The sequence below is a fragment of the Talpa occidentalis genome, unplaced genomic scaffold (assembly GCF_014898055.3).
Source record: "Talpa occidentalis isolate TD23 unplaced genomic scaffold, MPIMG_talOcc4v2.1 talOcc4.11, whole genome shotgun sequence".
In the NCBI taxonomy this organism is placed as follows: domain Eukaryota; kingdom Metazoa; phylum Chordata; class Mammalia; order Eulipotyphla; family Talpidae; genus Talpa; species Talpa occidentalis.
Window position 1 is genome coordinate 19,435,810 of NW_023601104.1, and position 26,725 is coordinate 19,462,534.

Below are 26,725 nucleotides of genomic sequence, written 5' to 3' on the forward strand. Positions count from 1 at the left end.
TTCTTTGTTTTGGCTTGAGGATCCCTGGAGAGTTTTAATTTTTTGCTTACATTAGTTGACTGTATCCTGGAATCAACAGTGACCTACACTAAATGTAGGTGAAATGTCAGAAACTATCTAGATATTTAAGAAAATAAAATGCTGTAGTGGCTTTATCATGGGAAATTAGCATACCATTCACTAAAAGTGTTTCCCAGGGTGGACCAGAGAAGATTCTGGACCCATGAAAATACCAAATTTTAAAGAGAACTTCTAGCTCTGGACTTGTATAACTCTCCTCATTTGCCTTACTTTAATCCCTGTCCTGTCAGATTCCAACTTTTTGTATTGTTGACATTGTATTCACATGTATTTTTTGGGTATTAATTTTGATCTTTTAAAATTCTGTATTATATTTTTATCTTGACTGCTGTAGTGGTCTACAAGTGACACCTCCTCCCTCTCCCCATTCATGTCTTCTCAGAATGTGAATTTATTCGGACATAGGGTCACTGCAGATGTAGTTAGTTAAGATGCAGTCATGTCGGATTAGGGTTGACCCTAACTCCACTGATTAATGTCATCATAAGATGAGGGAGAGCTAGAGACAAACAGAAAGGCATGTAGCTAAATCAGCGATATGAGAACAGAAGCAGGAACTGGCTGGATGATGCCACAAGCCAAGAATGGCCAGGAGACATTTGGTATTTTGTTCTCAGAAGTTAGGGCAAAGTGAGGAAAGGATTCTACTTGGAACCTTCAGAGGGAGTGTGGCCTTGCCTGTGGTTTAGTACTTCCAGCTTCCAGGATGGTGACAGAATGACTTAGGTGGTTTTAAGCCACCCAGTTTGTGGTACTAATATAATTATAATGGCTCCTTTTGTGCCCCTTTAAACCCTACACCTAAGAATGCCTTGGCCAGGAGGCTTCGTTACAGAGCATGGGAGGGAGAGGGTGGCGCAGAGCAGCTGGGAATTCACTGACACCTACAACTCTCTAAAGTATTAACATAATCAACTTGCTTTGGGAAAAGTCGATTATTGGAACAGACTCACTTTTTAAGTTTTTTTATTACAATTAAAATTACACAAAAGGAAATCAATTCATTTCAATCAAAATAACTCATGTTTACACCATATAAAACAAACTGTACAATAAAGTATATAAAATGTTTTCACATTTTGTACTTCAATCATCATCTTCTTCTTCTTCATCACTGATCACATACTTCTTATGTTTTTTACTTGCTTTATCATCATCTTCTGCTTTTCTCTTTCCAGAAGGTTCACCTTCCTAAATAGGTAATATTTTTAAAAAATCATAGTCAGTAGGAAATATTTCTAGGAAGGTTTAGCATTCATTCCTGAGTTGACTGACCCTCAGAAATCTCTCCCACCCAAATAACTGTAACAGCATCCACTAGATAAAACCAGTGGTCAAGGCCACGGCCAGTTTCCAAGCCTAGAAGTAACTAGAGGCCTTCAAAAATGACAACTGTGCAAAGTAACTACAAACGGACTATAAAACCCAACTTCAGAATTGAGGGAGAGCTGAAGCAGTTGTAACCAGATTCTCACATGGAAGCCTTTGCACCAGGGAGGAAGACAAATAGGAAACTGGAAAGGGGGTTTGCCCTGGGAAGGGTCAGGGCTCTCCCAAGAAGTTTTGCCTGCGTAAGCACTTGTTCTGTTGAATAATTTTACCATGATTGGGAAATTACTTCAACTTTTTTCTTGGCTTACTTGGGATTTTACTTCCTTTAAACTTCAGCATTATAGAAACAGTAAGTTTTTCAAAATAATGATTTCTTGTGCTGGATGTACTGAAAATTCTTACCATGAGGGTTTTAAAAAACATATTTGAAGACATTCAAGGCCTCTATACACAGGTTTCCATTGCTAAAAATCATCCTGCATGATGTTCTAATAAAAACAAATTTGGGCAATTAACCCAAAACAACTTTTATGTAGAATCTGAACATAGCGACATCTAAATGACAATGAATATTGACTAAAATGAACTGACACTTAAAAGGACACTCCAGAATGACCTTAACTTGACTCACCAAAAATTAAACAGGGTGAACAGTTTGAGGGTTAAAGCTGGGGGAGGTCAGGCATTGTGCTACATGGGATGCTTCTGGACGTAGACTGCAACCTGTACACACCTTCTTTTCCGCTGGTGCCTATGCCTGGGCCTCTGAGGAACACGTTATTATGTCACATGTGTTCCCTGTCTTATTATCTGCAATGCATTCCTACAGACCTGAAGGGCCATAGAAAAATTTGAAGGGGAAAGCTATGCATCCACCATAAGAGATTTGAAGTTTTCCTACACTTACTTTGCAACTGGTGGCAGTGAAGTCACCCAAACCACAGTATAGAAGATGAATCTGTCCCAAATGGGACCATCATGCCTCTCTACCTCCCAATCCAGAGCAAACCCAGAAACTTGTCTTCAACTCCATGTAGCAAAGACGAGCACAATCCTACCAGCTGTCTTTTATTTTCAACTAAAGAAATCTGTCTTAAAACTTTACATGTAAGCCAATTTTGGACAACCTTCCCCGAGTAAACCTCAATGTATATGGGCTTAATGAGTTTAAATCTGAGTGAATAAAAGAACTTCCAAAAGACAGTGGAGCCTGGACAGGGCCTAGCAGCAGGCAGGATATGATCTCGATTTCCCCAAAGAAGTCTCATCGGTAACAATTCTGAACCCCTATCTGTGGTAAGACGCTCCAGAACTCTGCCTTGGAAATCCTGCCAGAACTGGATCCCCAACAGCTACAGGTAAGCACTCAAAAAGATAAGCAAGTCTGCTGCTACTCACAGGGTTTAGAAAGTAGTGAAATTAATTCTTCAGGAGCTCTCATTTTGTGAAATTAGGAATGTGGAATTTTCTGCCTCACTAGACGTATACATATGCAACAAATGACAGAAATATTCTTATTACACTAAAACAAAGCTTATTAATATAGTCATGAGTGCAGGTCCCTGCAGATGCAGACACAGGGGCTCACAGTTGCAAAGGAAGTGTCTTCCAACATTTACTTTACAGACTAATCATAAAACTCACTTTTTTTTCCCCCCAAACAAATATTTAAAACAACTCCCAGGCTTTAACCCAAAATATCTCTCAAATAACATAAATTATGTTGTTTTAAAGTAGAAGACCAACAACTAAGAATGTCAAGGCTTCTAGGAAAAAGACACTCAGCATCTCAATCATGAGACGTGCCTTACTCCTTCCCCCAACAGGGACCTCCTCCACTGAGGGGAGGTGGGCTGGGATTGTCCAGCTTCCAAGTCACCAGTGGCCCTCTAAACAAAGGAGGGGGAACTCTCACAGATAAGGAAGGCCTGCCAAGGGGGAATGGAGGTTCCAGGAGGGAGCACTGACAGAGGACAGACTAGGAGAGGGGCCATACCCCTGGGCACCACATTCTAAGTCACCCTTCCAGGCAGTCAAGTCTTTGGTCTAAGCAAGCTGAGGGCAGCCTTCACACCTTCCCTTTCGTTATCTCCCTGTTTCTTTCCACTTAGGTCTTTTACTAAAAATGAAGGAAAAAAGGCTTTCTTTTCTTTTTTTTTTCTTTTTTTGGTAACTTCAACTCTGTTGGGGAAGGAGGGAAGGAAACTAGCATCTCCTGTTCAGTCTGCTACACATCACTGCACCATCCACGTCTATGTCTGTCATTTACTACAATGCAAGGCAGCAAGCAGAAACCCCATGGGACATTTAAGGAACCAGACTCAGAAACATGACATGACTTGCCCAAGGCCACACGCATGGTAAAGGGTAGCCTCAAGTTTGTTCGAATCCAGACTCACGTCTTTTCCCCCATATCAAAAAATGCTCTAGAAATAATGGTTTTCTTTGGTGTGGGAACTCAGGGTATGAAAACTCCCCTGTATCTAAGAGGCATACCTGGGCTCATGGTGTTTGGGTGAGGTTTAGAGGTACAAATCAGGAGGGGAACCCAGAGCATGGGTCACCCCTGGCATCCCCTTCCACTGTAACCTGCAGTGAGGACCTGAATTAAAATAATAGCAGGAGGTAGTGGCGGGGGTGAGGTGAGTAGATGCAGGCAGAAGTAAAATTTTTGCTATCAGGACAGGGGAGGGGAAGGGTACAGAAAGACCTAACAGGTTTTGGGCAAGGGAAGTAGAGGGTAGTTCCTATAAAGGAACCATTTTCTATGCTTCACAGTTTCCAATGGTCTGTCATGCCCCAGCCGAGGCGGCTATCTGATTGAGCACATTGAAAAATCTCATTTGTGAGAATACTGGGAATGAACAAAAGTTCCACTGCATTTCTCAATTTTCATACACAGCTTCTGCTTGCCAAGAAATAAAACAGCATCTGCTTAGATGAGGATTCCCATTTGCCAACAGTTCAACACACTGTAAATGTGTCATTAATGTTTCCTATCTAACTTAAAACAAATATGGTGCAGAATAATTTAACAATTTCTGTCTAGTTATCTTCCATATAGCATGCCACTTCCAAGAATAACTGGCAAGTTAAACGTTGTGACTAGTAAATAGTAATGCAAGAAATTAACTCTGCTGCAATCGAGAAAAGAGCTCACAGAAGCTCAGTTCACAGAAGGCCAAATGATCAAAATATATTAAAATAATGCATAATAGGAACACAGTATTTCCTGCAATATGGTTGAACAATCCTTTAACTCTCTTAATGAGAATAAATAATAATGATGGGATAATATAAACAAATTAATGTGATAAGAAAATAAGGTACAATTGGAAGCCAAAAATTAAGTGAGAGCAAAAATTAAGTGAGAGCTTTACCTCAGAGAGGTAAAGCAGGCTTCCTCCGTGAGGACACCAAACTGTGTGAAAACTCCTTGCAGGGTGGTAAGGACAGGAGACAAAGGCCCACTGGAATAGATTAATAGCTAATCCCAAAGAATTATAACTTTAATGTAAACTTGATCCAGCAGTAAGCAGGCCCATCTCTTCCAGCAAACATTTTTGGTAAAGGGTCAGATAATACATGTCTCAGATTTTATAAAACAGAGTTTCTGTTGGAACTATGCAACTCTACCACTTTAGCAGGAAACCTACCAGACAATACACAAATAAGCATGGGTGGATTTTGATTAAAATTAAAACAAGGGCCTCCCCGGTGGCGCAGCGGTTGAGCGCTGGATTGCGAGGCTGCCCGCAGCCTCTGCAGCACCGGTTCGATCCCCAGCTGCTCCCCAGCCACGGGAGGAGGGTCCCACATGGCGCGCAGACCTCTCCTGCCACCCGCTGCTCCCCTCAGCAGTGTACTTCGGTCCTTCTGCCTGCTCTGCTCCCTGCTCTGGCTCTGGTGAATTCTCTCACCCTCCGCCCTTCTGACTGTACCCAGTGCTTGTATGTATGTATAAATAAATAAATAAACAAACAAACAAATAAATAAATAAATCTTTTAAAAAAAAATTAAAACAAAACAACAGATGGCAGTCCAGTTTAGGTCAATGGGATATAATTTACCAATTCATGCTCTAAAATGACTGTAAGCATAACTTCCAATTTCAAACATCTGTACTCCTAAAATTTGAAAAGGATACTGTGAAAAATATAAATTATTGCAATTAAACTAAGAAAAATTTGTTTCAATAATAAATGAAAATTTATTTTTATTGAATTACTCATTAAAAAAATTAAAATTTTTCATCTAAACACTTAAATTTTTTTTCCTACCATAAGAATGAGGCATGCTTTGAATTGCCTACACTGAATGACCAAGTTTTCTACTTGAACCTTGGTATCTTTGCACCCAGGCCTTTCTATCTACCAGGCATGCCCACCCTGGCCTCTGTGCCCTTCAAGCTAGCACTTTGTTCAACAGCCAGAGAGGTCTCCTGTGGGCAGTCTTCCAACAGCCACCCAGCACAGTTGTCAGACTCCTCTCGGGCACCCCCTCATCCTGTCCCTGCATTATCTTGCTGAGCTCTGGCTGTTTGTGCCTGAGCTGTGAGCTCCTCTTGATTCCAGGAGTTGGCTCCAGGGTTGAGGGGCAAGAAAACCCTAAAACTGAATCGATTTGGCTTTACCTCATCACTGTTGAGTTTCTTTGCTTTGAGTAATCTTTGAGCCTTATCTTCTTCTGATCCCTCGTCACTGTCTGAGGAATAGATTCTGGCCCGTTCCTCTGAGAGAAAAGGAATTAGACTGTGAGTGACTTTTCAAAGACAGATTCTCCTCATTCCTTGCCTATCTGACTACTTTTTAATCTCTGATAAATTGAGTATTCTATAACTTTCTCCTAAAAGCATCAACTTTTTTGTTTAATTCAGTTTTTATGTGGTTCCTTTTTATAATAATTCTATATCTGCCAGAAATTTAGCACTAGCAAAAAATAGATTAAGAAAAGGTTCTATAATACAACTTCAAAATAAGTAATGGGTAGGTAGGTAGAACAAATACGGAACAAATACAGTCACTACAAGAAAAAGAGAAAGGCATTTTACAGGATGGCTAGAGAAAGGGAAATGTGGGTCTTTTAGTAATTTACCATCCAACAGGACAAAAGATAGATATATGATTACACAAAAGTATATGTTACAAAGCTCTATCAAAGCTGGAGAGTATTAGAAACTCATGTTATAGACAAGGCATATGAAATATTCAGAAATATGAAGCCACTTTCCCAAAGGCGATGAGAAGAATGAGTAGTAACAACAGATTAGGTAACATTTATTTAGTTTTGTTATGTGTCAATGACTGGGCAAATTATTTGTATTATTTAATTCTCAAAACAACCTCATGTTTATAAGTATTACTATTAATAGTTTGCTCTTTTCCTAATGAGTCAAAAAGTGGCAGCGCTGAGATCAGCAGACAGGATCAGGATCTTGCCCAAGTCTTCTACCTTCAGGTCTACTTTGCTTTTTGGCATGTCACCTTGTGCTGCCTGTGGGGACACTGCTGGGGGTAACCACATGGGTGCAGCACTGTGGTTGAGGCAGACATCTCAAGTCAGATGACCTGGGTTCAAGAATTACCCACTTTCAACTATGTGTCTCTGGACAATTTACTCAGCATTTCAAAATCTCATGTTTCTCAGTAAGAACGAGGGCACTAACAGTAATGGGTCATTACTACATCAAATAGGATGTATGCAAAATTGGCCATCATAAATTATTGGTATTTGTGAAAGAGAACATGCAAAGGAGAATTCTGAAAGGATATGCCATATATTCTCTGAATAATTTAATCTAGTTTCCTAATTGGTTTAAAAAAAGTTGAGCAAAGTTCCAAATTTTATCAGCAAACTTGTAAATCAGAAAGAAGCAGCTCAAGGGATGAGGCTGACAGTGGGCACCAATAGCTGTTTCTACCTTTCAAGCTCACCAGGAAGACTTCTGCAATGACTAGTCCATTAGACCTTAAAGTGCATCACTCATTAACACTGATTTCTTTCAAAAATATAAGCTCCGGTGCAGTGATTGGGCACTCAGCTTATACTCAATGCAAACAAAAATTTCTGAACCCTGAAATGATGAATTTTAATTTCTACACCAGACTCACCCCGAATGCCCCCTTTGTATCGGTTTTTAATGGCAGCCAAGCTGATGGACTCCTCGCCTTCCTCCTCCTCATCATATCGATCAGGTTCTAGGTAACTAGCACTCAGCCCTCGCTGGTGCTGTTTCTCTCTCATTCGGCGCTGCTGAGATTCCCTACGAATAGAAGCTCTCAAACGTTCTTCTTCTTTCTGCGAAGAAACAAATTATTTTATTATAAAAATGTACTAATTTTGTGTCCATTTGAACCTACTTTTCTTTAAAGAACATGTATATCCCTGGCCCAGGATAACACCTATTTCCTACATTGCCCTGTCTCACCTGTTACCACACACAGGGGTCAGCTTGTTGCATTTGAAGGAGTGAAGACAACACAGGGTGCAGGGCACACTATGTGCCTTGTCAGAACTGGCAGGAGTGGCTTTGGGAGCTGCACTGACCTCTGTGCTGCCAGTCAAGAGCCCGACAGCAGCCTGAGGAAGCTTAGCCAGGCCCAGCGGAGGCCTGAGGGAGGCTGTTTCTGTTCATTCCTAAGGTGCAGACAGTGACTCGCCCAGCTCCACCAAACTGCCACGGTGCCCAGATAGTCCTGTCTGTGGCCCTCAACCCAGAGAGTTCCCTCTACAGCTCCTGATGACAGTATGGGGAGGTGCCGGTAGGGAACGGAGGCCCCAAAGTGGAGCCTTCGTTTCCTTCCATCTGCCTTCCATTCCACACAAGGCAGGGACAGGATACAAGGAGCCAGGTTTTGGCATTTGACTCCCTCACTGAATTGCTCTGTACTACTGCATACAACTCTAATTCTGCTGTTAGACGTTAGGTGCTGCAAATGATTTCAATAAGCAGTAAATAGTTGTGCTGAATATAGAGTAAAAATCACTATCAGTGGGACAGGGACTCAAGTACAATCTAGTTGATTGGGCTTATTTCCACAGAAGCTGAAGAGGTGGAGGAGGGATTGGGGAATCACTGAGGAGGTCCAGAGGGCTCTTTAGTCATGCTCTTTGAGTGGGAGCCTGCAGGGCCCTGGGCTCCACTATCTTGAGCAGAAAAGGTGGGGAGTGGAGCAGTAAGTTAAGACTCCAAAGCCAATTCCCCAATACACCACTGGGTTAGGGATTACTCCTAAATCTGGTTTAACTAACCAGTCTCCAGGAACAAAATATAAGGTGGAACAAAAAGCAAGAGCCTAGGACTAAACCTTCAGCCGAGCTTGACAGTGACAGGAATAAGAAAAGTCCCGAGGCAACCAGAGTGTCAGCCTCATCAGTCCTGTCACACTAAAGAATGAAAACGCATGAAGAAGGCAAAGCAATGGCGGAGATCTAGCAGAATACAGGGGAGATAATGAGGCTGCACCACTGCATTCAGCTTCTTAAATCAGTGCTGGAAGAAAGTCCAGTGGTGTGGAAACATGTACACTTACCATTTAGAGACACTGCCCCAGACTGGCTTGTGGCTAATGACAGTCAAAAATGAAAACCTACCAAGTAGAACATTATTAAGTGATCTTAGAAACCACAACCTCCTCTTTTCTTAGTTCTCCTTTAGGCACTCTCCCATTCAAATGCCTGGTCTACTCTTACTCCATTTTAGGCTAAATCTCTAGCCTTCCCATTAATTTTTCAGATACCCTAAATCAGACAACAGTGATTAAATCACATATGAAAATTTCTATGAAAGTCCAGCTCTTTCCAGTCACCATTTGTTGCTGAGTGCTGAGGCACTGAGGGGAAAAGCAGAGGCCCCTCTGTTTGTTTTACAGTCATGACAGTGTCATGTGTTGTGCAGCAAATACTTAGGAAACGAAACCAGCTCCCTTTTTATGTCAAATGGAAGAAGAAAACGTTGATCAATAAGATGATGAACAAACAATTTGGGGAATGCTAGTCTTAATTCCTATCAAAAATCCCAGGACAAAGCTTATTAGCAAGCATACCTTAATCATTTCTGTGCGCTGGCATTCAGGATCACGACCAGCCATTGGCAAGATTCTAATCTTCTGTGTCTTTGAACATCTATCTGCAAGTGACAGGGTCATCTTTCTATGTGTGGCACTGTCTGTAGAGTGAGGTCTGCCAGGAAATGAACAAAAAGAGTCTGAATGTTTATCAAGTACATTTGTTAGGCAGTCCTACCAAAAAAAATCACAAAAATGAGGCCAGTGACCATTCCTATTCACTAGACAAAATAGGAAGGGACATTAAAGTTATACTAAATGGGGGAGAGGGGTTCCCAACTTTCATTTGCGGCTCACTGAGATATTCTTATCTCACTGGCAAAGTGAAAAATAGAAAGCTGGAGTTAAAAATTACACAATAATCACGCATTACACAATAACCCTCTAGCAGCATAAATGGATAGGCTCTAGCAGCAGTCACTAAATACTAAATACCAAACGCTGTGCTCTGTGTTTTACATGTTACTTGATTTCATACCTTAGCCACTCTGAGACTAGTATTAACAATTTATAGATGAGGAAAATGAGGCAAGGAGAGGTTGAGAAAGTCACACAAGGTGGAAAGAGACTCAGGTGTAGGGCTAGCTGATGCTAATATCCACCTTTGACATTAAAGTTCTCAAAAAGCTGCGTCATAAACAAGATTATTGTGCTCCCTCTACAGGTAAGCACTCACTGAAGGGGATGACCTGCTTTCGAATCAGGAAAAGCAAAGCATAAACATTTCCTTGTAGTGCCCACGTTCTAGAGGAATGTCTAGAGAACCGGAACATCCTCACCAGCTGACCTGACTATCCTGGTTGCTTGAGATACGTCCCTGGAGTGGTACTGAGTGCAGCAGCCTAAGGTATGGGTGACTCCAACCTTCACACCCACCAAATCATTGCCTTTCCTCTGATTACATCACAGTAACAACCTCTAGTCATCGGTTAGTCTCCCAGATCAAGTTTACTAAAAAGAAAGGACCAACTGACTGGCAAGTAGTCCAGGCCTTTTGGCAGGTACAGTAATCACTAAATTACTAAACCCACATTTTGGTTTACAAAATAGTGTCTTGTAAGTTTGGATCGCATGACCTAGTTCCATGAGAAGCAGCAACTATTTTTTTTAACTACACATCATTATTGATAAAATAGGCTCCGACACAGTACATACTATCAGACAAATATAAAATTCTGCTTTAAGAAAGGAATGGCAAACTGCTGCCATATAACAAAACAAATGTCTGTAAACACCAAGCTCTTAAAATCGTATCCAAGCAAGATGACCGAGGATAAATTAATTCAACCTACTTGTTTACAAAAGTAAGTATCAAGTAATGTTTTAGAATAAAGTGAATTGCTTCATACGCATAAACTGCAATTGTATGGCTTACTTAATTCTGACAGTATTAAAAACTACACGAATGTATATGCCATCAAATTAGGAGATATTTTCCTAAAAACCAATAGCAAAGTTTAAAAATAAGAACTACCATTTATTAAATAGTGAGGCCTCTGAATGAAAACATAAAAAAATTTAATGTCTGGGTCATCAGTCCTTTCTAGTCAATCAGCCCCGTCAGCCCTACTAGCCCCAAATGTAAGACAGGAAAAATTGAAACAGCAAATTTTAATGTACTTGATAAAACAGTCTATGAACCTTCAGAGATTTTGATCTTTGGAGAACTATACTGTGAGGTTATGTCAATTGGGAGTAAGAAATTTTGGGCAACACATACATTTCGCTGCTTTTACCACAACAAATAATATACTGATAGGCAGAGTTACCTGAATGTGAGCTTGGTTTTAAAGACAGCTTGCCCCTGTAGACCAGTACCTTGTCTGATAAAAAGATGATTGTGATCCCCCTGCAGTGGGGCTTTGTAAACATCAAACACTTCATTGCCTAAATGCAGGGACATGCTGAAAAGAAGCAACAGTTCACATTTTAAAGTCATAAAGCTTTCAGCCTACCCTTGTACTTAAAATGTGATTCAATTGCTGCTTTCTCTTCTTACATAGATTTCAGAAGAGAAGAATAAAAAATGCCCTATGCATAAATAAAACATGCTGTGATAGTTCCTCAGGCTACTACTTTCCCAGTGAAGCCTTTCTAAAATGGCAATTTACAGTGAGCAGCTTGCAGTGGGGTGGGGAGCTTGTCTACCTTGGCCAAAGGGGAGGATCCCATTTTCAGCTTACTTTTATGTCTCCACCAGCCTGTATGACCCTCAGTGCTTACCTATTTTCCTCACTTTTATTATATTATGCCAGGGATTAATCAATGGATTTCTTTTTTAATAAGAGATAGCCCTCCAATAAGACCTAATTCCAAAACTTGATCTTTCCTAGTCACATTCTGGGTATTTTAATGCGCTGCAGGCAACTGCATGCTCACCTCCCATCTGACCACTTGACTATCCGAGCGTTGCTCTCTTTAATTTCATTTCCTTCTTCATCCCGGCGTATCCTCCATCTTATAGTATTTTCTACCTGTTTTAAAAACAAACGGCTTAGAACACTGCAGTTTAAATGACTCTGTACTTCTTTACTCAAGAGATATACAATCATAGAATAACAATATACAAGTAGTGACAGAGAAATAGATAACACTGAAAAAAATATGATTAAGTAAATTTCTGAGCTCCCAGGGCTAAAAGTTGAGGAAGCTGACTGCCAGAGCATTTAAGCATATGCTAAATCTGCAGTAGCCCGGGGATGTTTGAAGACACAGTAAGGGTTGTAAGGATAGGAGATAAGTCTGAGGCTACATGAAATAGTAATTTAGAACTGAAACTTCCTATATAAAATAAGTCTTTTACGGAGCGAAAACCTTTATAAGTGTGAGATCAGAAAACTCTGCCTACTCAAACAGAGTGATGGAGAAGCTCCCCAAATGTGGGGAAGGAAAAAGTTTGAATTAAAACACCAAGTCTGAGCAGTTTTAGAGTCCATTTTTATCTTTTAAAAAAAAAAATTATTTTATTTATTTATGCATACAAGAGATGGGGTATAGGCCGGAGGTGCGGGGGATGGGTGAGTCAAAGGATTCACCAGAGACAGAATGGGAACAGAATAGGTGGATTGATTGAAATACACTGCTGAGGGGAGCAGCGGGCAGACAGGAGAGGTCTGTCGCAGTATGTGGGTCAGCTCCCTGGCTGGGGAATGAACTCGTGCTGCAGTGGCTACTGATAGCTTCATAGTGTTGAGACTTAACTCCCTGCACCACCAAGGAGGCCCCTGAGTCCACTTTTATCTTAACTACATGGTGGGGAAACACCAGGCCTATACAGAGAATGATGAAGAGCTTCCTAAAATAAAAATCACTCTATTGAAATTAAAAAACTCAATGGGTCTTCTGGGAAATGACAGCATCCTAAATGCATGTCGTTTATCACTGCTGCCTTCTAAAACCCACTAAAGTGACAGTAAACAATACAAGGAGGATAAACTCACAAGGATAAAGAGAATATGAATTAAGATGGCAGCAAAGAGAAACCAACATTTTGAAAAATGACAGATCTAACCCCATGCTTCCCTATGCCTCGTCCCCCACCACCAACCCTAAAAGCAGCTGCTCCCACTATTTCCACTTAGATTCTCTACATCTCTATTCTTTTGGCTATTACTACCTTGCCCCCAGGTCCTAATAGTCCTCTTAACTAAACAAGTGACTGTGAAGCCGGCTGATTAAAGAACTCAATAATATTCATCAATTAAATATGTCATGTGAGATGTTTCAAAATAGTCTGGGGACTGTGGGGTGGAATGGAAATGTTCAACTTGGCAACATTTAAAGTGAGTGATGGTGAGATGGGGGCGCAAGGAGTTAAGCACAGCACTGTGAAGCTATCCGAAGCCTCTGGAGGACAAGTTCGATCCCCAGCCCGCCAGGAAGCAATGCACATGTCACAGCAGACCTTTCCTGTCTCGCCCGCTTCTCCTGTCAGCAGTATACTTCAGTCAGTCTGCCTGTTCTGTTCCCCACTCTGTCTCTGGTGGGGCCTCTCACCGCCCCCACCTCCTGCATTCTGGCCCGTATCCCAGCTCTTGTATGCATAAATAAATAAATCTTAAAAAAAAAAAAAAAAAGTGAGTGATGGTGAAGGGAGAAATACGATGTAAGAAAGTAAATAAAAAATCTTTTAAAACCCACAAAAAATTATGACAGTGAAGAAAAGTAACCAAGTAACAACAGAGAAAAAGCTATATGGTTTTTTCCAAAAATATTCTGAAAAGGCAGACCATTTGTTGATAAAACAGGAAACATAAAAAATCATTTTCTAAAGCTCAAGTCTCAAATAAGTGTCCTCATAGTACCTTCAGTTTTAACCTGGTTCTACCTTCTTCATCCAGCATTTCCTCATCCTCAAATTCATCTTCATAATACTGAGGATCAAAAGGTCTACAAATTGTTTAAAAAACAAATCATTAATCATATTTTATAAGAGATATTATTACTGTTATATAAACTATCTCTATTAATACTGACCATTATACTAAAAAAATCATAATTAAAAATCATGTACAACTTCAAACAAACATTCAAATTACTGTACCTTCTTAAAATTCGATTTAATAAATATTGCTTGGAATAATGTGTAAGCAAGGCTAAATATTCAAGATATCTTTATTCTTACTATATAATTCTTGTAAGGAATAGGTCAAATGCTTTAGCTCTCCACATTGTTTTGTTTAGGGAAAAATTAAATCACACAAGAGCTTGCAAGTTACTTAGTGAATAATACCCATTAAAACTGTATAAATGTCCCAAAACATCAGCTTTTCTAGATCCACATGGTTGCTACCGTGGGCATTTGCAGTTTCTCTAGCAAATATCGCCACTCTCAATTTTGGCCTTTTTAGGCCTGTACTAGTTAAAAACACTCAAAGACTTGTGATGTCTGTTGATTCATAAGAAAGTAGCAAACTGCTAAAAACAATTACAAGCATTAAAAGTCTGCTTTACCAGCAGTCCATACTTTTACTATCACAGGATATACTTGATTTATTTTGTCAGATACAGGATAAATTTTCCATTTTATGATTAGTTAACTCATGTAAAATAAGAAAAACATCAATATTCTGCACATTTCTATTCAACATCTTACTCAGTTTTAACTGAGTCTCCTTACCTGGGCTCTACACTGAGAAAGTTGGGCAATTTAACAAAATATAAGTCGTTTCCTAAATCAGTGTTTACTTTGGGTATTTCGACTTCTATTCTGGTCTCAGGAATTGGTTCCTCCTCCTGTTGATCCTGCGGCAATCCATTTTCATCCTAGTAAAAGATGCACAGAATTTTAGTGCCTGATAACAGGACCTTAGAAATGGCCTAGGCAACTTCCACACTTTACCTAGATGGGCAATAAGCATACCGAGATATCACTTTGGGGCTAAATCAGCCTTCAACCTCCTTCCATACCTATCCATCTCAGAAAATACCTCAAGGGAAAGCATCAATATAAGAAAATATCTCTTTTATTATAACTATTTGCTACATATTCACAAAGAAGTGTGAAATTAATCAACACTTCAATATGGAGTCACTCCCAATTAAAAGCAATTAGATTACTAACATAGCATACACTTCTTGGCATGAGGAAGAAAAACAAATCAATAACTCTCAAATCTTAGGTTCTCACAATCTAGTCTCTAAAGGGCACCAGCATCATGTCTCTCTCTTTCACCTTGGTATCCCCAACAGCAACATCTTACCAAACTACATGCAGTTCACAACCAAAAGTCAGATACAAAAGATTCCCATCACCACAGATTCATGATGCACTTTTTTTTAAATATTTATTTATTTATTTATACAAGGGCAGACCGACAAAATACACTGCTGAGGGGAGCAGCTGGCGCGGCAGGAGAGGTCTGTGCACCATGTGGGACCCTCGCTGGCAGTTGGGGATCGAACCGGCGCTGCAGAGGCTGCAGGCAGCTTTGCAGCCCAGTGCTCAACCGCTGCGCCACCAGGGGAGGCCCCATGGTGCACTTTTATAACCATATCCACTTCTTTTCGCCCCAGTCCCTCTTTAGTCTCAGGCAACCACTAATCCTTGCCCCACTTCTATAATTTTGTCACCTGAAGAATGTTATATAAGGGGAATCATACCTTACATAACTTTTGTAATTGGGTTTTTCTCACATCACATAATTCCCTGGCATTTCACCCAAGTTATTGCATGCATCAATAGCTCAAACCTTTTCAATGCTGAGTAAATTCCATAGAAAGGATATGCTACGGTGATTATTTCTACTTTCCCTATAACAAAGAGCTCCCTACAGAAGTAAGAAAGTTATCTGTTCATTGTATTTTTCATATTATAATTCAGTTATCAATTTCCCATTCTTGATATAAAAGACCCTTGTCCTCTAAATCTTTTTACTTAGCCTTAAATAAGGGCACAGTTCACATCGGTGATTTTACTTACAACAGGCTGTCCTGGAGTAGGTGGTTTATCTTCTCCATCACTCCCTGAAGATATATCATCTGCACCTCCAAACAGATCCATGGTTCCACTAGTATCTTCAATGAAGGAAGAAAAATGCACAGTATAAATATCTGTAACAAAGGTTCTTCAAAGACCTTCTTCACATATACCCAAGGCTTCTGGACCAGCCACCTGAAAACACAACTCTAAGCTGAGCTTTTAAAGATCAGTCTGCAGAGAGGGAAGGGGCAAATTCAGTGAAAGGAAAGCTGTTATAGCAAGCACTTCTTCCCCCCATCATTTTCTGCATCCTTTTCCTCTTTTCTCAGAAGCCCAAATGTCCTCCTACAGTCTAGGTATTCAAAGTTAGGACCTGAACACTTCATATGGTCCAATGCTTCACACAGTCTCCATGTTTCAAAATTACAGGCCCAACACTGTACCCAGACCCCTCCCATCCTCTTAGGCAGAAATTCACATATGTATAGGGCAAAACAGTAACAACAATATGTAATAAATCAATTAACCAAAGTGGGGTAGTGGCGGGGAGGGTGACTAAAAAGATAGGAATATTATCAGAAAGTGGATTGTTTGAAATTGAGATTACAGAAGAATTACAATTATTGGTGATGGTATAGGCCAGAATACAACTATGAAAGTGAGTTACTGAGACAGGGTGGAGGACAAGATGACTGCAAAAGAGGAGGCAAACTATTAGAATGGCCAAAATCCATAACACTGACAATAGCAAATGCTGATGAAAGCAGGGAGCAACAGGAACACTAGCTCGCTGCTGTCGAGAATGCAAAAATAACACAGTCACTTTGGAAGGGTTTCATGCTTTTGTAAGAAGCTAAACACATGCTTATCATACAATCCAACAATCAGGATGCTTGGTTCTTATCCAATGATTAACAGGCAAATTCACAGAACACAGAGGATTTTTACATCAGTGAGACAACTCTGTATGACACCATAATGATGAAAACATGATATTAGACATTTGCCCAAACCCACACAATCCACACCTTATGTTTCAAAATTAAACCTTAAAGTAAAGTATGGTCTTTGGATGACTATGATGTGTCAAGGTAGGTTCATCAACTGTAACAAATGTACCACTCTGGAGAAGAATGTTTATTATGGGATTATGTACGTGTGGGGGTGATGGGTACATGAAAAATCTGTGTACTTCCCTCTCAATTTTCCTATGCAGGAGGAGGAAAAGGGAGAAGCAGAATTAGAAGCAGCAGAGGCAGCAGCAGCAGCAGCAGTGGAGGAGAGGGAGACGGAGGAGGAAGAAAGGAGGAGATGGCACTGGCAAGGAAGACCAAGGTAATAGAAAGTTCATCTATATGATAAAAGCACCACAACTGCAATCCCAAGCCACCCATTCTCATGTTCCTTCTTGATTTATTTTCTTCTTAGTTCTTATCATCATTCTACATACTATACATTAAATGTACTTACTGGGTTATTGTCAGTCTCCTCCCCCCACCCTATTGCCACCCAAATGTGAATTCTTCAAGGGAAAAGTCTTTGTATGTTGTGTTCGCTGCTACATTCCCAGTCTCCAGAACAGTAACAGCACAAAGCAGACTCTCAATAAATAACTGTAAACAAAGTGAGAGAATGAGCATATCATTCTCAGAACAACCCTCGAGGATGGTGAGCATAATCTCCAATTTTACAGATCAGAAAACTGAAGTATAGTTAGTAATAATTTTTTTAATAAATTAATTTATTTATTTTTAAATAATAAATTTTATTTTTATATTCCCCATACAATTGCAGCCCCCCCATTCTGACCCCAATCCCTCCCCTCCCGCCCCTCACCCCCAAAAAGTGTCTCTGGTTCATAGTTTTTTGTTGATTTTGATTTTCACTTTCTTATAGTTATTCATTTTCCTGGTCCCTTATTTAAGTTTTCTAGATTCCTGCTATGAGTGAGACCATCCGGTATTTTTCTTTTTCTTTTTGGCTTATTTCGCTGAGCATGATCCCTTCCAGCGCCATCCATGTTGCTGCAAATGGCATGTGTTTATCTTTTTTGAATGCTGAGTAATATTCCATGGTGTATATGGACCACATCTTCTTGATCCAGTCATCTATTTTTGGGCATTTGGGCTGTTTCCAAAGCTTAGCTATTGTAAACAGTGCTGCTATAAACATAGGGGTGCAGGTGTTCTTTGGAATGGATGTTTCTGTGTCCTTTGGGTAAATACCTAGGAGTGGAATTGCTGGATCATATGGAAGCTCTATGTTTAGTAGGTCCAGAAATCTCCACACAGCTCTCCATAGTGGTTGGACCAGTTTGCACTCCCACCAGCAGGGCAGAAGAGTTCCTTTTTCTCCACACCCTCGCCAACATTTGTTGTTGCTAGTTTTTTTAATATGTGCCATTCTCACTGGTGTAAGATGGTATCTCATGGTAGTTTTGATTTGCATTTCCCTGATTACAAGTGATGTTGAACATTTTTTCATATGCCTGTTGCCCATTTGCATTTCCTCTTCAGAGAAGTTTCTTTTTAGCTCTTCTGCCCATTTTTTGACTGGGTTATTTTCTTTGTTGTTGCTGAGTCTCATCAGCTCTTTGCAGATTTTTGTGATCAGTCCTTTATCATTAGTGTTGTGTGCAAAAATGTTCTCCCAGTTGGTGGGGTTTCTCTTTGTTTTTGTTATTATCTCTTTTGCTGTACAGAAGCTCTTTAATTTGATGTAGTCCCAGCTGTTTATCTTTGCCTTCACTATCACTGCTTTGGGTGATGTGTCTGTAAAGATGTCTTTGATGTGCAAATCACATAGTGTTTCGCCTATATTTCCTTCTATATATTTTATGGTTTCAGGTCTTATGTCTAGTTCTTTAATCCATTTTGAGTTGATTTTTGTGTATGGTGTGAGAGAGTGGTCAAGCTTCATTCTTTTGCATGTAGAGACCCAGTTTTCCCAGCACCATTTATTGAACAAACTTTCTTTGCTCCATTGCATAGTCTTTGCTCCTTTGTCAAAGATTAGTTGACCATAAATCTGTGGGTTTATTTCTGGATTTTCTATTCGATTCCATTGGTCTGTATGTCTGTTCTTGTTCCAATACCATGCAGTTTTGATGATTATGGCTTTGTAGTAGAGTTTGAAGTCTGGGAGTGTGATGCCTCCATTCCCTTCTCTTTTTTTCAGGAGAGCTTTGGCTATTCGGGGTTTTTTGTGATTCCATATGAATTTCATCAATAATTGTTCTATTTCTTTGAAGAATGACATTGAAATTTTGATTGGAATAGCATTGAATCTGTATATTGCTTTTGGTAGGATAGCCATTTTAATAATGTTTATTCTTCCAATCCATGAGCAGGGGATGTCTTTCCATTTCTTTGTGTCTTCTTCTATTTCTTTTAACAGTGTTTTATAGTTTTCTTTGTATAGGTCCTTTACCTCTTTTGTTAGATTTATGCCCAAATATTTGATTTTTTTTTGTTTCAATAATAAAAGGGATGGTTTTTTTAATTTCTTCTTCTTCAGATTTATTGTTTGTGTATAGGAAGGCTACTGACTTTTGCGTGTTGATTTTGTATCCTGCCACTTTACTGAACTGATTGATGAGTTGAATTAGCTTTTCTGTGGAGTTTTTGGGGTTCTCTATGTATAATATCATATCGTCTGCAAATAGTGATAGTTTGACTTCTTCTTTTCCTATTTGGATTCCTTGGATGTCTTTCTCTTGTCTTATTGCCCTGGCTAGGACTTCCAGTATTATATTGAAAAGCAGTGGTGAGAGTGGACATCCTTGTCTTGTTCCAGATCTTAATGGAATTGCTTTCAGCTTTTCACCATTGAGAATGATACTGGCTGTTGGCTTGTCATAGATGGCCTTCATGATGTTGAGGTATGTTCCTTGTATCCCAAGAATTTCAAGGGCTTTTATCATGAATGCGTGTTGCACTTTGTCGAAAGCTTTCTCAGCATCTATTGATATTATCATATGGTTTTTATATTTCGTTTTGTTGATGTGTTGGATAACGTTGATTGATTTTCGGATGTTGAACCATCCTTGTGTCCCTGGAATGAATCCTACTTGGTCGTGGTGAATTATCTTATGGATACATTGTTGGATTCTGATAGCTAAAATTTTATTGAGGATTTTTGCATAAGTGTTCATTAGGGAGAATGGCCTGTAGTTTTCCTTTTTTGTGTTGTCCTTGTTCGGTTTTGGTATTAGTGTAATGTTGGCTTCATAGAACATGTTTGGTATTGTCCCTTCCTTCTCAATTTTTTGAAAGAGTTTGTGAAGGATAGGCACTAATTCATCTCTGAATGTTGGGTAGAATTCATTTGGAAATCCATCAGGCCCTGGGCTTTTGTTTTTGGGGAGGTTTTTGATTACCATTTCAATTTCGCTGCTTGTAATTGGTCTGTTTAGGTGTTCTATTTCTTCTTTATCTAGCTTTGGGTGATTGTAGAGTTGTAGGAATTTGTCCATCTCTAGATTGTTGAACTTGTTTCCATACAACTGTTCATAGTAGTTACTGATTATTCTTTTGATTTCTGCTGTGTCTGTTGTGATTTCTCCTCTTTCATTTGTGATCCTGTTTATTTGTGCTTTCTCCCTTTTTTCCTTTGTGACCCTGGCTAGGGGTTTGTCTATTTTATTGATTTTTTTCAAAGAACCAACTCTTGGTTTCATTGATTTTTTGGATTGTTTTTTTAGTTTCAATTTCATTTATTTCTGCTTTGGTTTTTATTATTTCTTTTCTTCTACTGGTTTTGGGGTTTTTTTGTTGTTCTTTTTCTAGATCTTTGAGCTTCGAGATTAGGTTGTTTCTTTGAGTTCTTTCTTGTTTCTTGATGTGAGCTTCTATTGCTATATATTTTCCTCTTATTACTGCTTTTGCTGCATCCCATACATTTAGGATATTGGTGTCCTCCTTGTCATTCAATTCAAAGAATTTTTTAATTTCTTCTTTGATCTCCTCATTAGTCCAGTGGTCTTCCAGTAGTGTGGTTTTTAATCTCCATGAGGTAGGAAAGTTCCTTGCCTTCTTTTTATGGTTTATTTCTAGTTTGATGCCTTCATGGTCAGAAAAGATGGCTGACATGATTTCAATCTTGGTGTATCTGTTGATATTTGTCTTGTGCCCCAGTATGTGATCGATCCTGGAGAATGATCCGTGTGCGCTTGAGAAAAATGTGTACTCCGTTTTTTGGGGGTTTAGTGTTCTATAGATGTCTGTTAAGCCCAAATGCTCTAGGTCCTTATTTAGAGCTTTAGTTTATTTACTTATTTTTTGTCTTGTTGATCTATCTATCCATTGTTGATAGTGGTGTGTTGAAGTCTCCCACTACGTATGTGTTTTCTCTGATGTCTGTTTTCAGAGAGGACAACAGTTGTCTGATATATTTTGGTGCTCCTTCATTAGGTGAGTATATGTTAATGAGTGTTATTTCTTCTTGAAGTACTGTCCCCTTGATCATAATGTAGTGAACATTGGGGTCTCCTTTTTTTTTTTTTTGAGTTTGAAGTCTGTTTTATCTGATATAAGTATAGCTGTTCCTGCTTTCTTTTTTGGTCCATTTGCTTGTAGGATTGTTTTCCATCCTTTAACTTTGAGCCTATTTTTATCTTTTGTAGCTAAATGTGTTTCCTGGAGACAGCAAAAGGTTGGGTTTTGTTTCTTAATCCAGGCTGCAACTCTGTCTTTTTATTGAAGAGTTTAGTCCATTTACATTTAGAGTTAGTATTGATATGTTAGCATTTGTATTTGCCATTGTGTTTGTCTTTCCTTTGATTTTATTTATTTATTCTTTTAATAACTTTTTTTTTTTTTGGCCTTCTTTCATTGTTATTCGTCCCTCTGAGGTTCTGGCTTTAGGATTCCTTGTAGTATTTTTTGGAGTGGGGGTTTAGTCGTAATGAAATTCCAGAGTTTCTCTTTGTCTGGGAAGGTCCTTATTCTTTCTTCATAGAGAAAGGAGAGCTTTGCGGGATAGAGTATTCTTGGTTGGCATCTGTTTTCTTGGAGCCTGTTGACTATGTCCCTCCACTCTCTCCTTGCCCGTAGTGTTTCTTCAGAGAAGTCTGATGTCAGCCTGATTGCTTTTCCTTTGAATGTTATCTGTTTCTTCCCTCTTGTCAGCTTCATTATTTTTTCCTTGTCCTGGATTCTTGGGAGCTTTACTATTATGTGTCTTGCTGTATTTTTCCTTTCGTCGTGGAAGTTTGGTGTTCTTCTTGCTTCTTGTATATCAATTTTCAGCTCCTTCTTCGCGTTTGGGAAGTTCTCTTCAATTATCTCCTGGAATATTTTCTCTGTTCCTACATCTCTCTCCTCTCCTTCTGGAATTCCTATAACTCTTATATTTCCTTTCCTCATGGAGTCAGATAGTTCCCGAAGTCTTTCTTCATTCTTTTTCCTTCGTACTTCTCTTTCCTTTTCTGTTTTGGTTCTTTTTATTTCTGTGTCTTCAAGAGTACTTATTCGTTCTTCCATTTCATCTATTCTGCTTTCATTGCTTTTCCGAGAGTTCTTTAGTTCCTACATTAATTCTTTGATCTCCTGCGTTTCTTTTGCTTCCCTCTTTAGGGACTCAATTTCCTTCTTCTGATCATTGTTTTCCTTTATGAGTTCTGTCATTTTTTTAATCACGGCAATTTTAAATTCTCTTTCTGGAAGGCTCAGAAGTTCTTCCAAGTTACTGTCATTGCAATCTGGGGGGTGGTTTTCTTCTTGTGGTGTGCTTTTTTCCTGAGGAGTTGTTAGGTTGCGTGTGGTTCTTCTACTCCCTGCTGTCTGTTTTCTAATTTGTCGTATGCATTGGGACACTGTGTTGCTCGGACTGGCCGGCATCCTGGGTGAACTTCTCCGCTCCCCTCTGGCTCCTCCAGGAGCCATCTCTGGCTTTTGAGGGAGCTTTCTGCTGGTTTCAGGAAGTCTTTACTGAAGAAATGTCCCTGTTCTAAAATGGCAACGCGGGACTCAGTCCCTGAGCATCCGGTCTCAGGCACACTCTTCTGCGCGCCCGGTCTGCCCCGGCCGTGGGTGCCTGTTCCCTCTGTGGGCTCAGACTGCTGGTCGGAAGGGGCCTGGCGTGGGCTAACTTCCCAGCTGGCCACTGTCTCCTCCGGGAGCCTTCTGCCCTTTTCAAGCAGTCTTAAGAAATTTCCTTGTTCTATGGGGTGTTAGTGACTTTTTTTTTCTGGTCGCTAGGTGGCACCAGAGAGCTCTCCTATTGTCCTTGGGGGGCTGTTTTTCGCCCCCCCCACCCCGTGAGACAGGGAACAGAGCAGGAATGGTAGGGTAAACCTCAACGGCTTTGGGGTGCTGTGTCTGCCTTGTGCCCCACCGTCGTGGAGAACCCACGCCCCGAACTTCGTGCCCCGGGTCTCAGTTCAAAGCCCTCAGGTCCAGGACGCGGGCTGTAGCCCAGTTCAGTGGCGCGGGAATGGTGCCTTTTGCACCCGCTCCCGTGCCTGGGCGCCTGGTTCCTGCTTACTCAGTGAGGGACTTTCACCCCAGTGAGGGCCTCCGCGCGTCTCCCCACAAGCCTAGGTCACAGGCGTGGGGACCTGGGCAGCCGCGATCCCGATCTGCGTTTGCTTTTCAAGCGCGCCAAGCGCGCCGCTTTTCCGCGCAAGCTTACTGGCTGGCCCGGGGCTGAGTGCAGGTCTCCTCCAGAGTCTCTTTGTTCTCCAATGGCACCCGGAGCCGTTCGCTCACCACCGCAGCGAATCCTGCAGGGTTCTCCACAGCTCCGTTCATGGGGTGTGGTGGCTGCAATAGTTCCTTTCCACTCACAGTCCCGCTTGATGTGTAGTTCGTTCTTGTTGGTCGTTTTAGTTTGTTGTTTTCCTCCTCTCTGTTGGTCGGAGAGTGCCGACTCTGTGGGTGGGGGAGGGGAGCAGGGTTCTGCGCTTTCCTCCCTTCTAGTCCTCTTTTATGGCCACTTTCTTCTTCGGGTAGTTTGCTGGAGTCGTCTGTTTATCTTCCGTGTCCCAGTTCTCACTGGGACCTGCCGTTTTTCTTCCCTATTAACTTTTTTTAATGGGAGATCTTACTCGCAGCGTCTCCTTGCCGCCATGTTGCTCCGCCCCCCAATCCAGCAGTAATTTTTTTTTTAAAAGATTTATTTATTTATACAAGCACTGGGTACAGTCAGAAGCGCGGGAAGGTGAGAGAATTCACCAGAGCCAGAGCGGGGAGCAGAGCAGGCAGAAGGACCGAAGTATACTGCTGAGGGGAGCAGCGGGCGGCAGGAGAGGTTTGCACGCCATGTAGGACCCTCCTCCGGTGCCCGGGGAGCAGCCGGGGATCGAACCGGCGCTGCAGAGGCTGCAGGCAGCTTCGCAACCCAGCGCTCAACCACTGCACCACCGGGGAGGCCCTAGTAATAAATGTAACTAAAAACATCATCCCATAATAAACATTCTTCTCCAGAGTGGTACATTTGTTACAGTTGATGAACCTACCTTGACACATCATAGTCATCCAAAGACCATACTTTACTTTAAAGTTTAATTTTGAAACATAAGGTATGGATTGTGTGGGTTTGGGCAAATGTATAATATCATGTTTTCATCATTTTTGGAAAGCACAAAGATTTCAATTTGGATCATCTCATTCCAAAGTCTATGTGAACTACTACTTATATCCAACGATCCTTAAGAAAATTCTAGAGCTTGTGTTCTGTCCAGTTTTCTCTCGCTGGTTGACCCCTTTACTTTACAATGTGACCTATGATATTTTATATAAACTACTTAACATTAGTGCCTAATTCTACTATTCAGCACAATGGCTATGCATAATCAAACTATTAAAATTATATTTGCTTTAACTTTATACTAACATCTTTACTGTATACTGTTAAACCATTTGAAACAGTCATACATAGAGAAGCATAGGTATATCTTTTATCCTTACAACATACCTACTTTACTTAATACTGGGTTTTTATGAACTCTTCAACTAACCCATAGCTTAAAGAATCAGGTTCTTCATCTGGTATTAACCCGTCAACTTAAGAACAAGCTGCCCTATGACTGCCATTATGCAAACTGAAAAATGAATATTGCCACTTCCATCTTGAATAGAGACTCAGCCCTCTAAGAACAGATTCACTTTTATTATAAACAAAGAAGCAAGTTCTTTAACAGAGTAAGCACAAGCAGTTTCCCACATCTGCAAAACTTCCCCTGTATACTAGATTATCACACTCTCTTCTATGGGTCTTGTAGCCTACAGCAAACACTAAGTTAAATGCAGAAAGAGGGGTGGAAATCAGTTAATTAATTTATTTATATATTTACATGTATACAGCATACCTTTGGGTACCTCAGTATCACTCTCCGCTTCTGAATCGGACGCAATTGCATTCTTGCGTTTCATTCGTAAAACTTCATCTTCACTATCACTACCTCTGGCAGATTCTGCAAGACAAGAATTACAAGTTCTGCATAATCACAGTCACATCATAACTTTGAAGTACATTTTTTAAAAGCAACACTGTGGTACACCCATACCACAGAAACCTACTCAGCAATAAATAAGAAGCTATTGAAATATGCAACAATCTGATAGATCTCAAATGTTTTGATAAGTAAAGGAAGCTTAAGAAAAAAGGTTACATACTGTACAATTCCATTTATAGGATGACTTTATCAAAATGTCAAAACTTACTAACAGACTAGTAATTGCCAGCGGTGAATAGTAGAAGAATGATGTGCCTACAAAAGGTTAGCATGGAGGATTTCGGGTATTAGAACTGCTCTGTATCCTAACTGACAATGGTTACACAAACGTATACACATGTTGACATTAACAGAACTGCACAAATCAACTTATTAGAGTTAATTTAAAAATAAAATTAAGGAACAATGATTTCTGTAAGAAGCAAAACAGAAAAGTAGTACTGAAACTTATTAAATTTCTTTATCATTATGGGGTGGGGGGGAAGGCATTTAAAGCAATGGATGAGAAATACATCATTACTTCTGGACGACGTAACTGTTTACCTAAAAACTTCAAGAAAATCAACAGAACCAATGTAGAACTAATTAGGAGTTAAACAGGATGACCAATTATAAGATTCCCTACTATGACCCTAGTCCCTAGTCTTATGTTAGTTAGTCTGCTAGTATTTGGGAAACAGTAAATGAATCTTAGAGATTCTTTAATTATTCAACAACTAACTCTACTCTCAATTAGTTACTTAATACCTAATAGTCTATACAGACCTAGATCCATCTCTGGAAATATTATAATCTCCTATCCTAATAATGTCAAAATGTGATCTTTAATGTTATCCTGTAAGGTATGTGTTAAAAAGGAAAAGACTGCCCTCACCACCACCTCCATATTTATGCTAAGAAAGGTTCAACATGTAATAATAATCAATCACCTATAAACACGAGACAATACAGGTAGTCAGGAGGACTTACAAACTAATCAAGATGGCTTAAATAATGTCTAAAAAATGTCTAGATTTTAAAAGTATTCCAGATGATGAACCTGTTAACTTGAGCAGAATTTTGTAAATGACTACTGTAAAAGGGGAATTTGGAAGCCAAAGTTCACCTGTGTGCTTTCCAGTCTTTAAGAAATGAGTATTTTTCACCCAGGCATAATCTCCCAGGGTAGGGATATATGAGGCAAGCTACTGTAGTTCTTTGAGATCATCCAGCCACGTTTTCATTTTCTATGTTATTCTCTCCAGACAACCTCCTGATTACTATAATTTGGCATCCAAAGTAGATTTGCCCAAGGGAAATGACAGAATCATAAGGAGAAATAACTGACCTTGCAACAAACAAATTTGCAATTCAATTTTTACAAGTTAG

The 26,725-nt window shown here is 40.0% G+C and overlaps 1 protein-coding gene across 2 annotated transcripts in view; it reads right to left on the reverse strand.

The window, feature by feature from the left end:
• Positions 1-1,035: 1,035 nt before the first annotated feature.
• LEO1 (LEO1 homolog, Paf1/RNA polymerase II complex component) overlaps positions 1,036-26,725 on the reverse strand; it is a 31,561-nt gene continuing 5,871 nt past the window's right edge. Inside the window, exons 3-12 of one of the 2 annotated variants that reach the window (XM_037502495.2) lie at positions 25,211-25,315; positions 15,901-15,995; positions 14,599-14,744; positions 13,784-13,868; positions 11,859-11,953; positions 11,249-11,383; positions 9,459-9,594; positions 7,524-7,710; positions 6,047-6,144; positions 1,036-1,272 (exon numbers count right to left, since the gene is read on the reverse strand). In XM_037502495.2, the coding sequence (XP_037358392.1) occupies positions 1,168-1,272; positions 6,047-6,144; positions 7,524-7,710; positions 9,459-9,594; positions 11,249-11,383; positions 11,859-11,953; positions 13,784-13,868; positions 14,599-14,744; positions 15,901-15,995; positions 25,211-25,315 (1,187 nt within the window). In that variant the 3' untranslated portion in view covers positions 1,036-1,167. The remainder of the gene's footprint in view (positions 1,273-6,046; positions 6,145-7,523; positions 7,711-9,458; positions 9,595-11,248; positions 11,384-11,858; positions 11,954-13,783; positions 13,869-14,598; positions 14,745-15,900; positions 15,996-25,210; positions 25,316-26,725) is intronic. The other variant, XM_037502496.2, reaches the window with a different exon arrangement.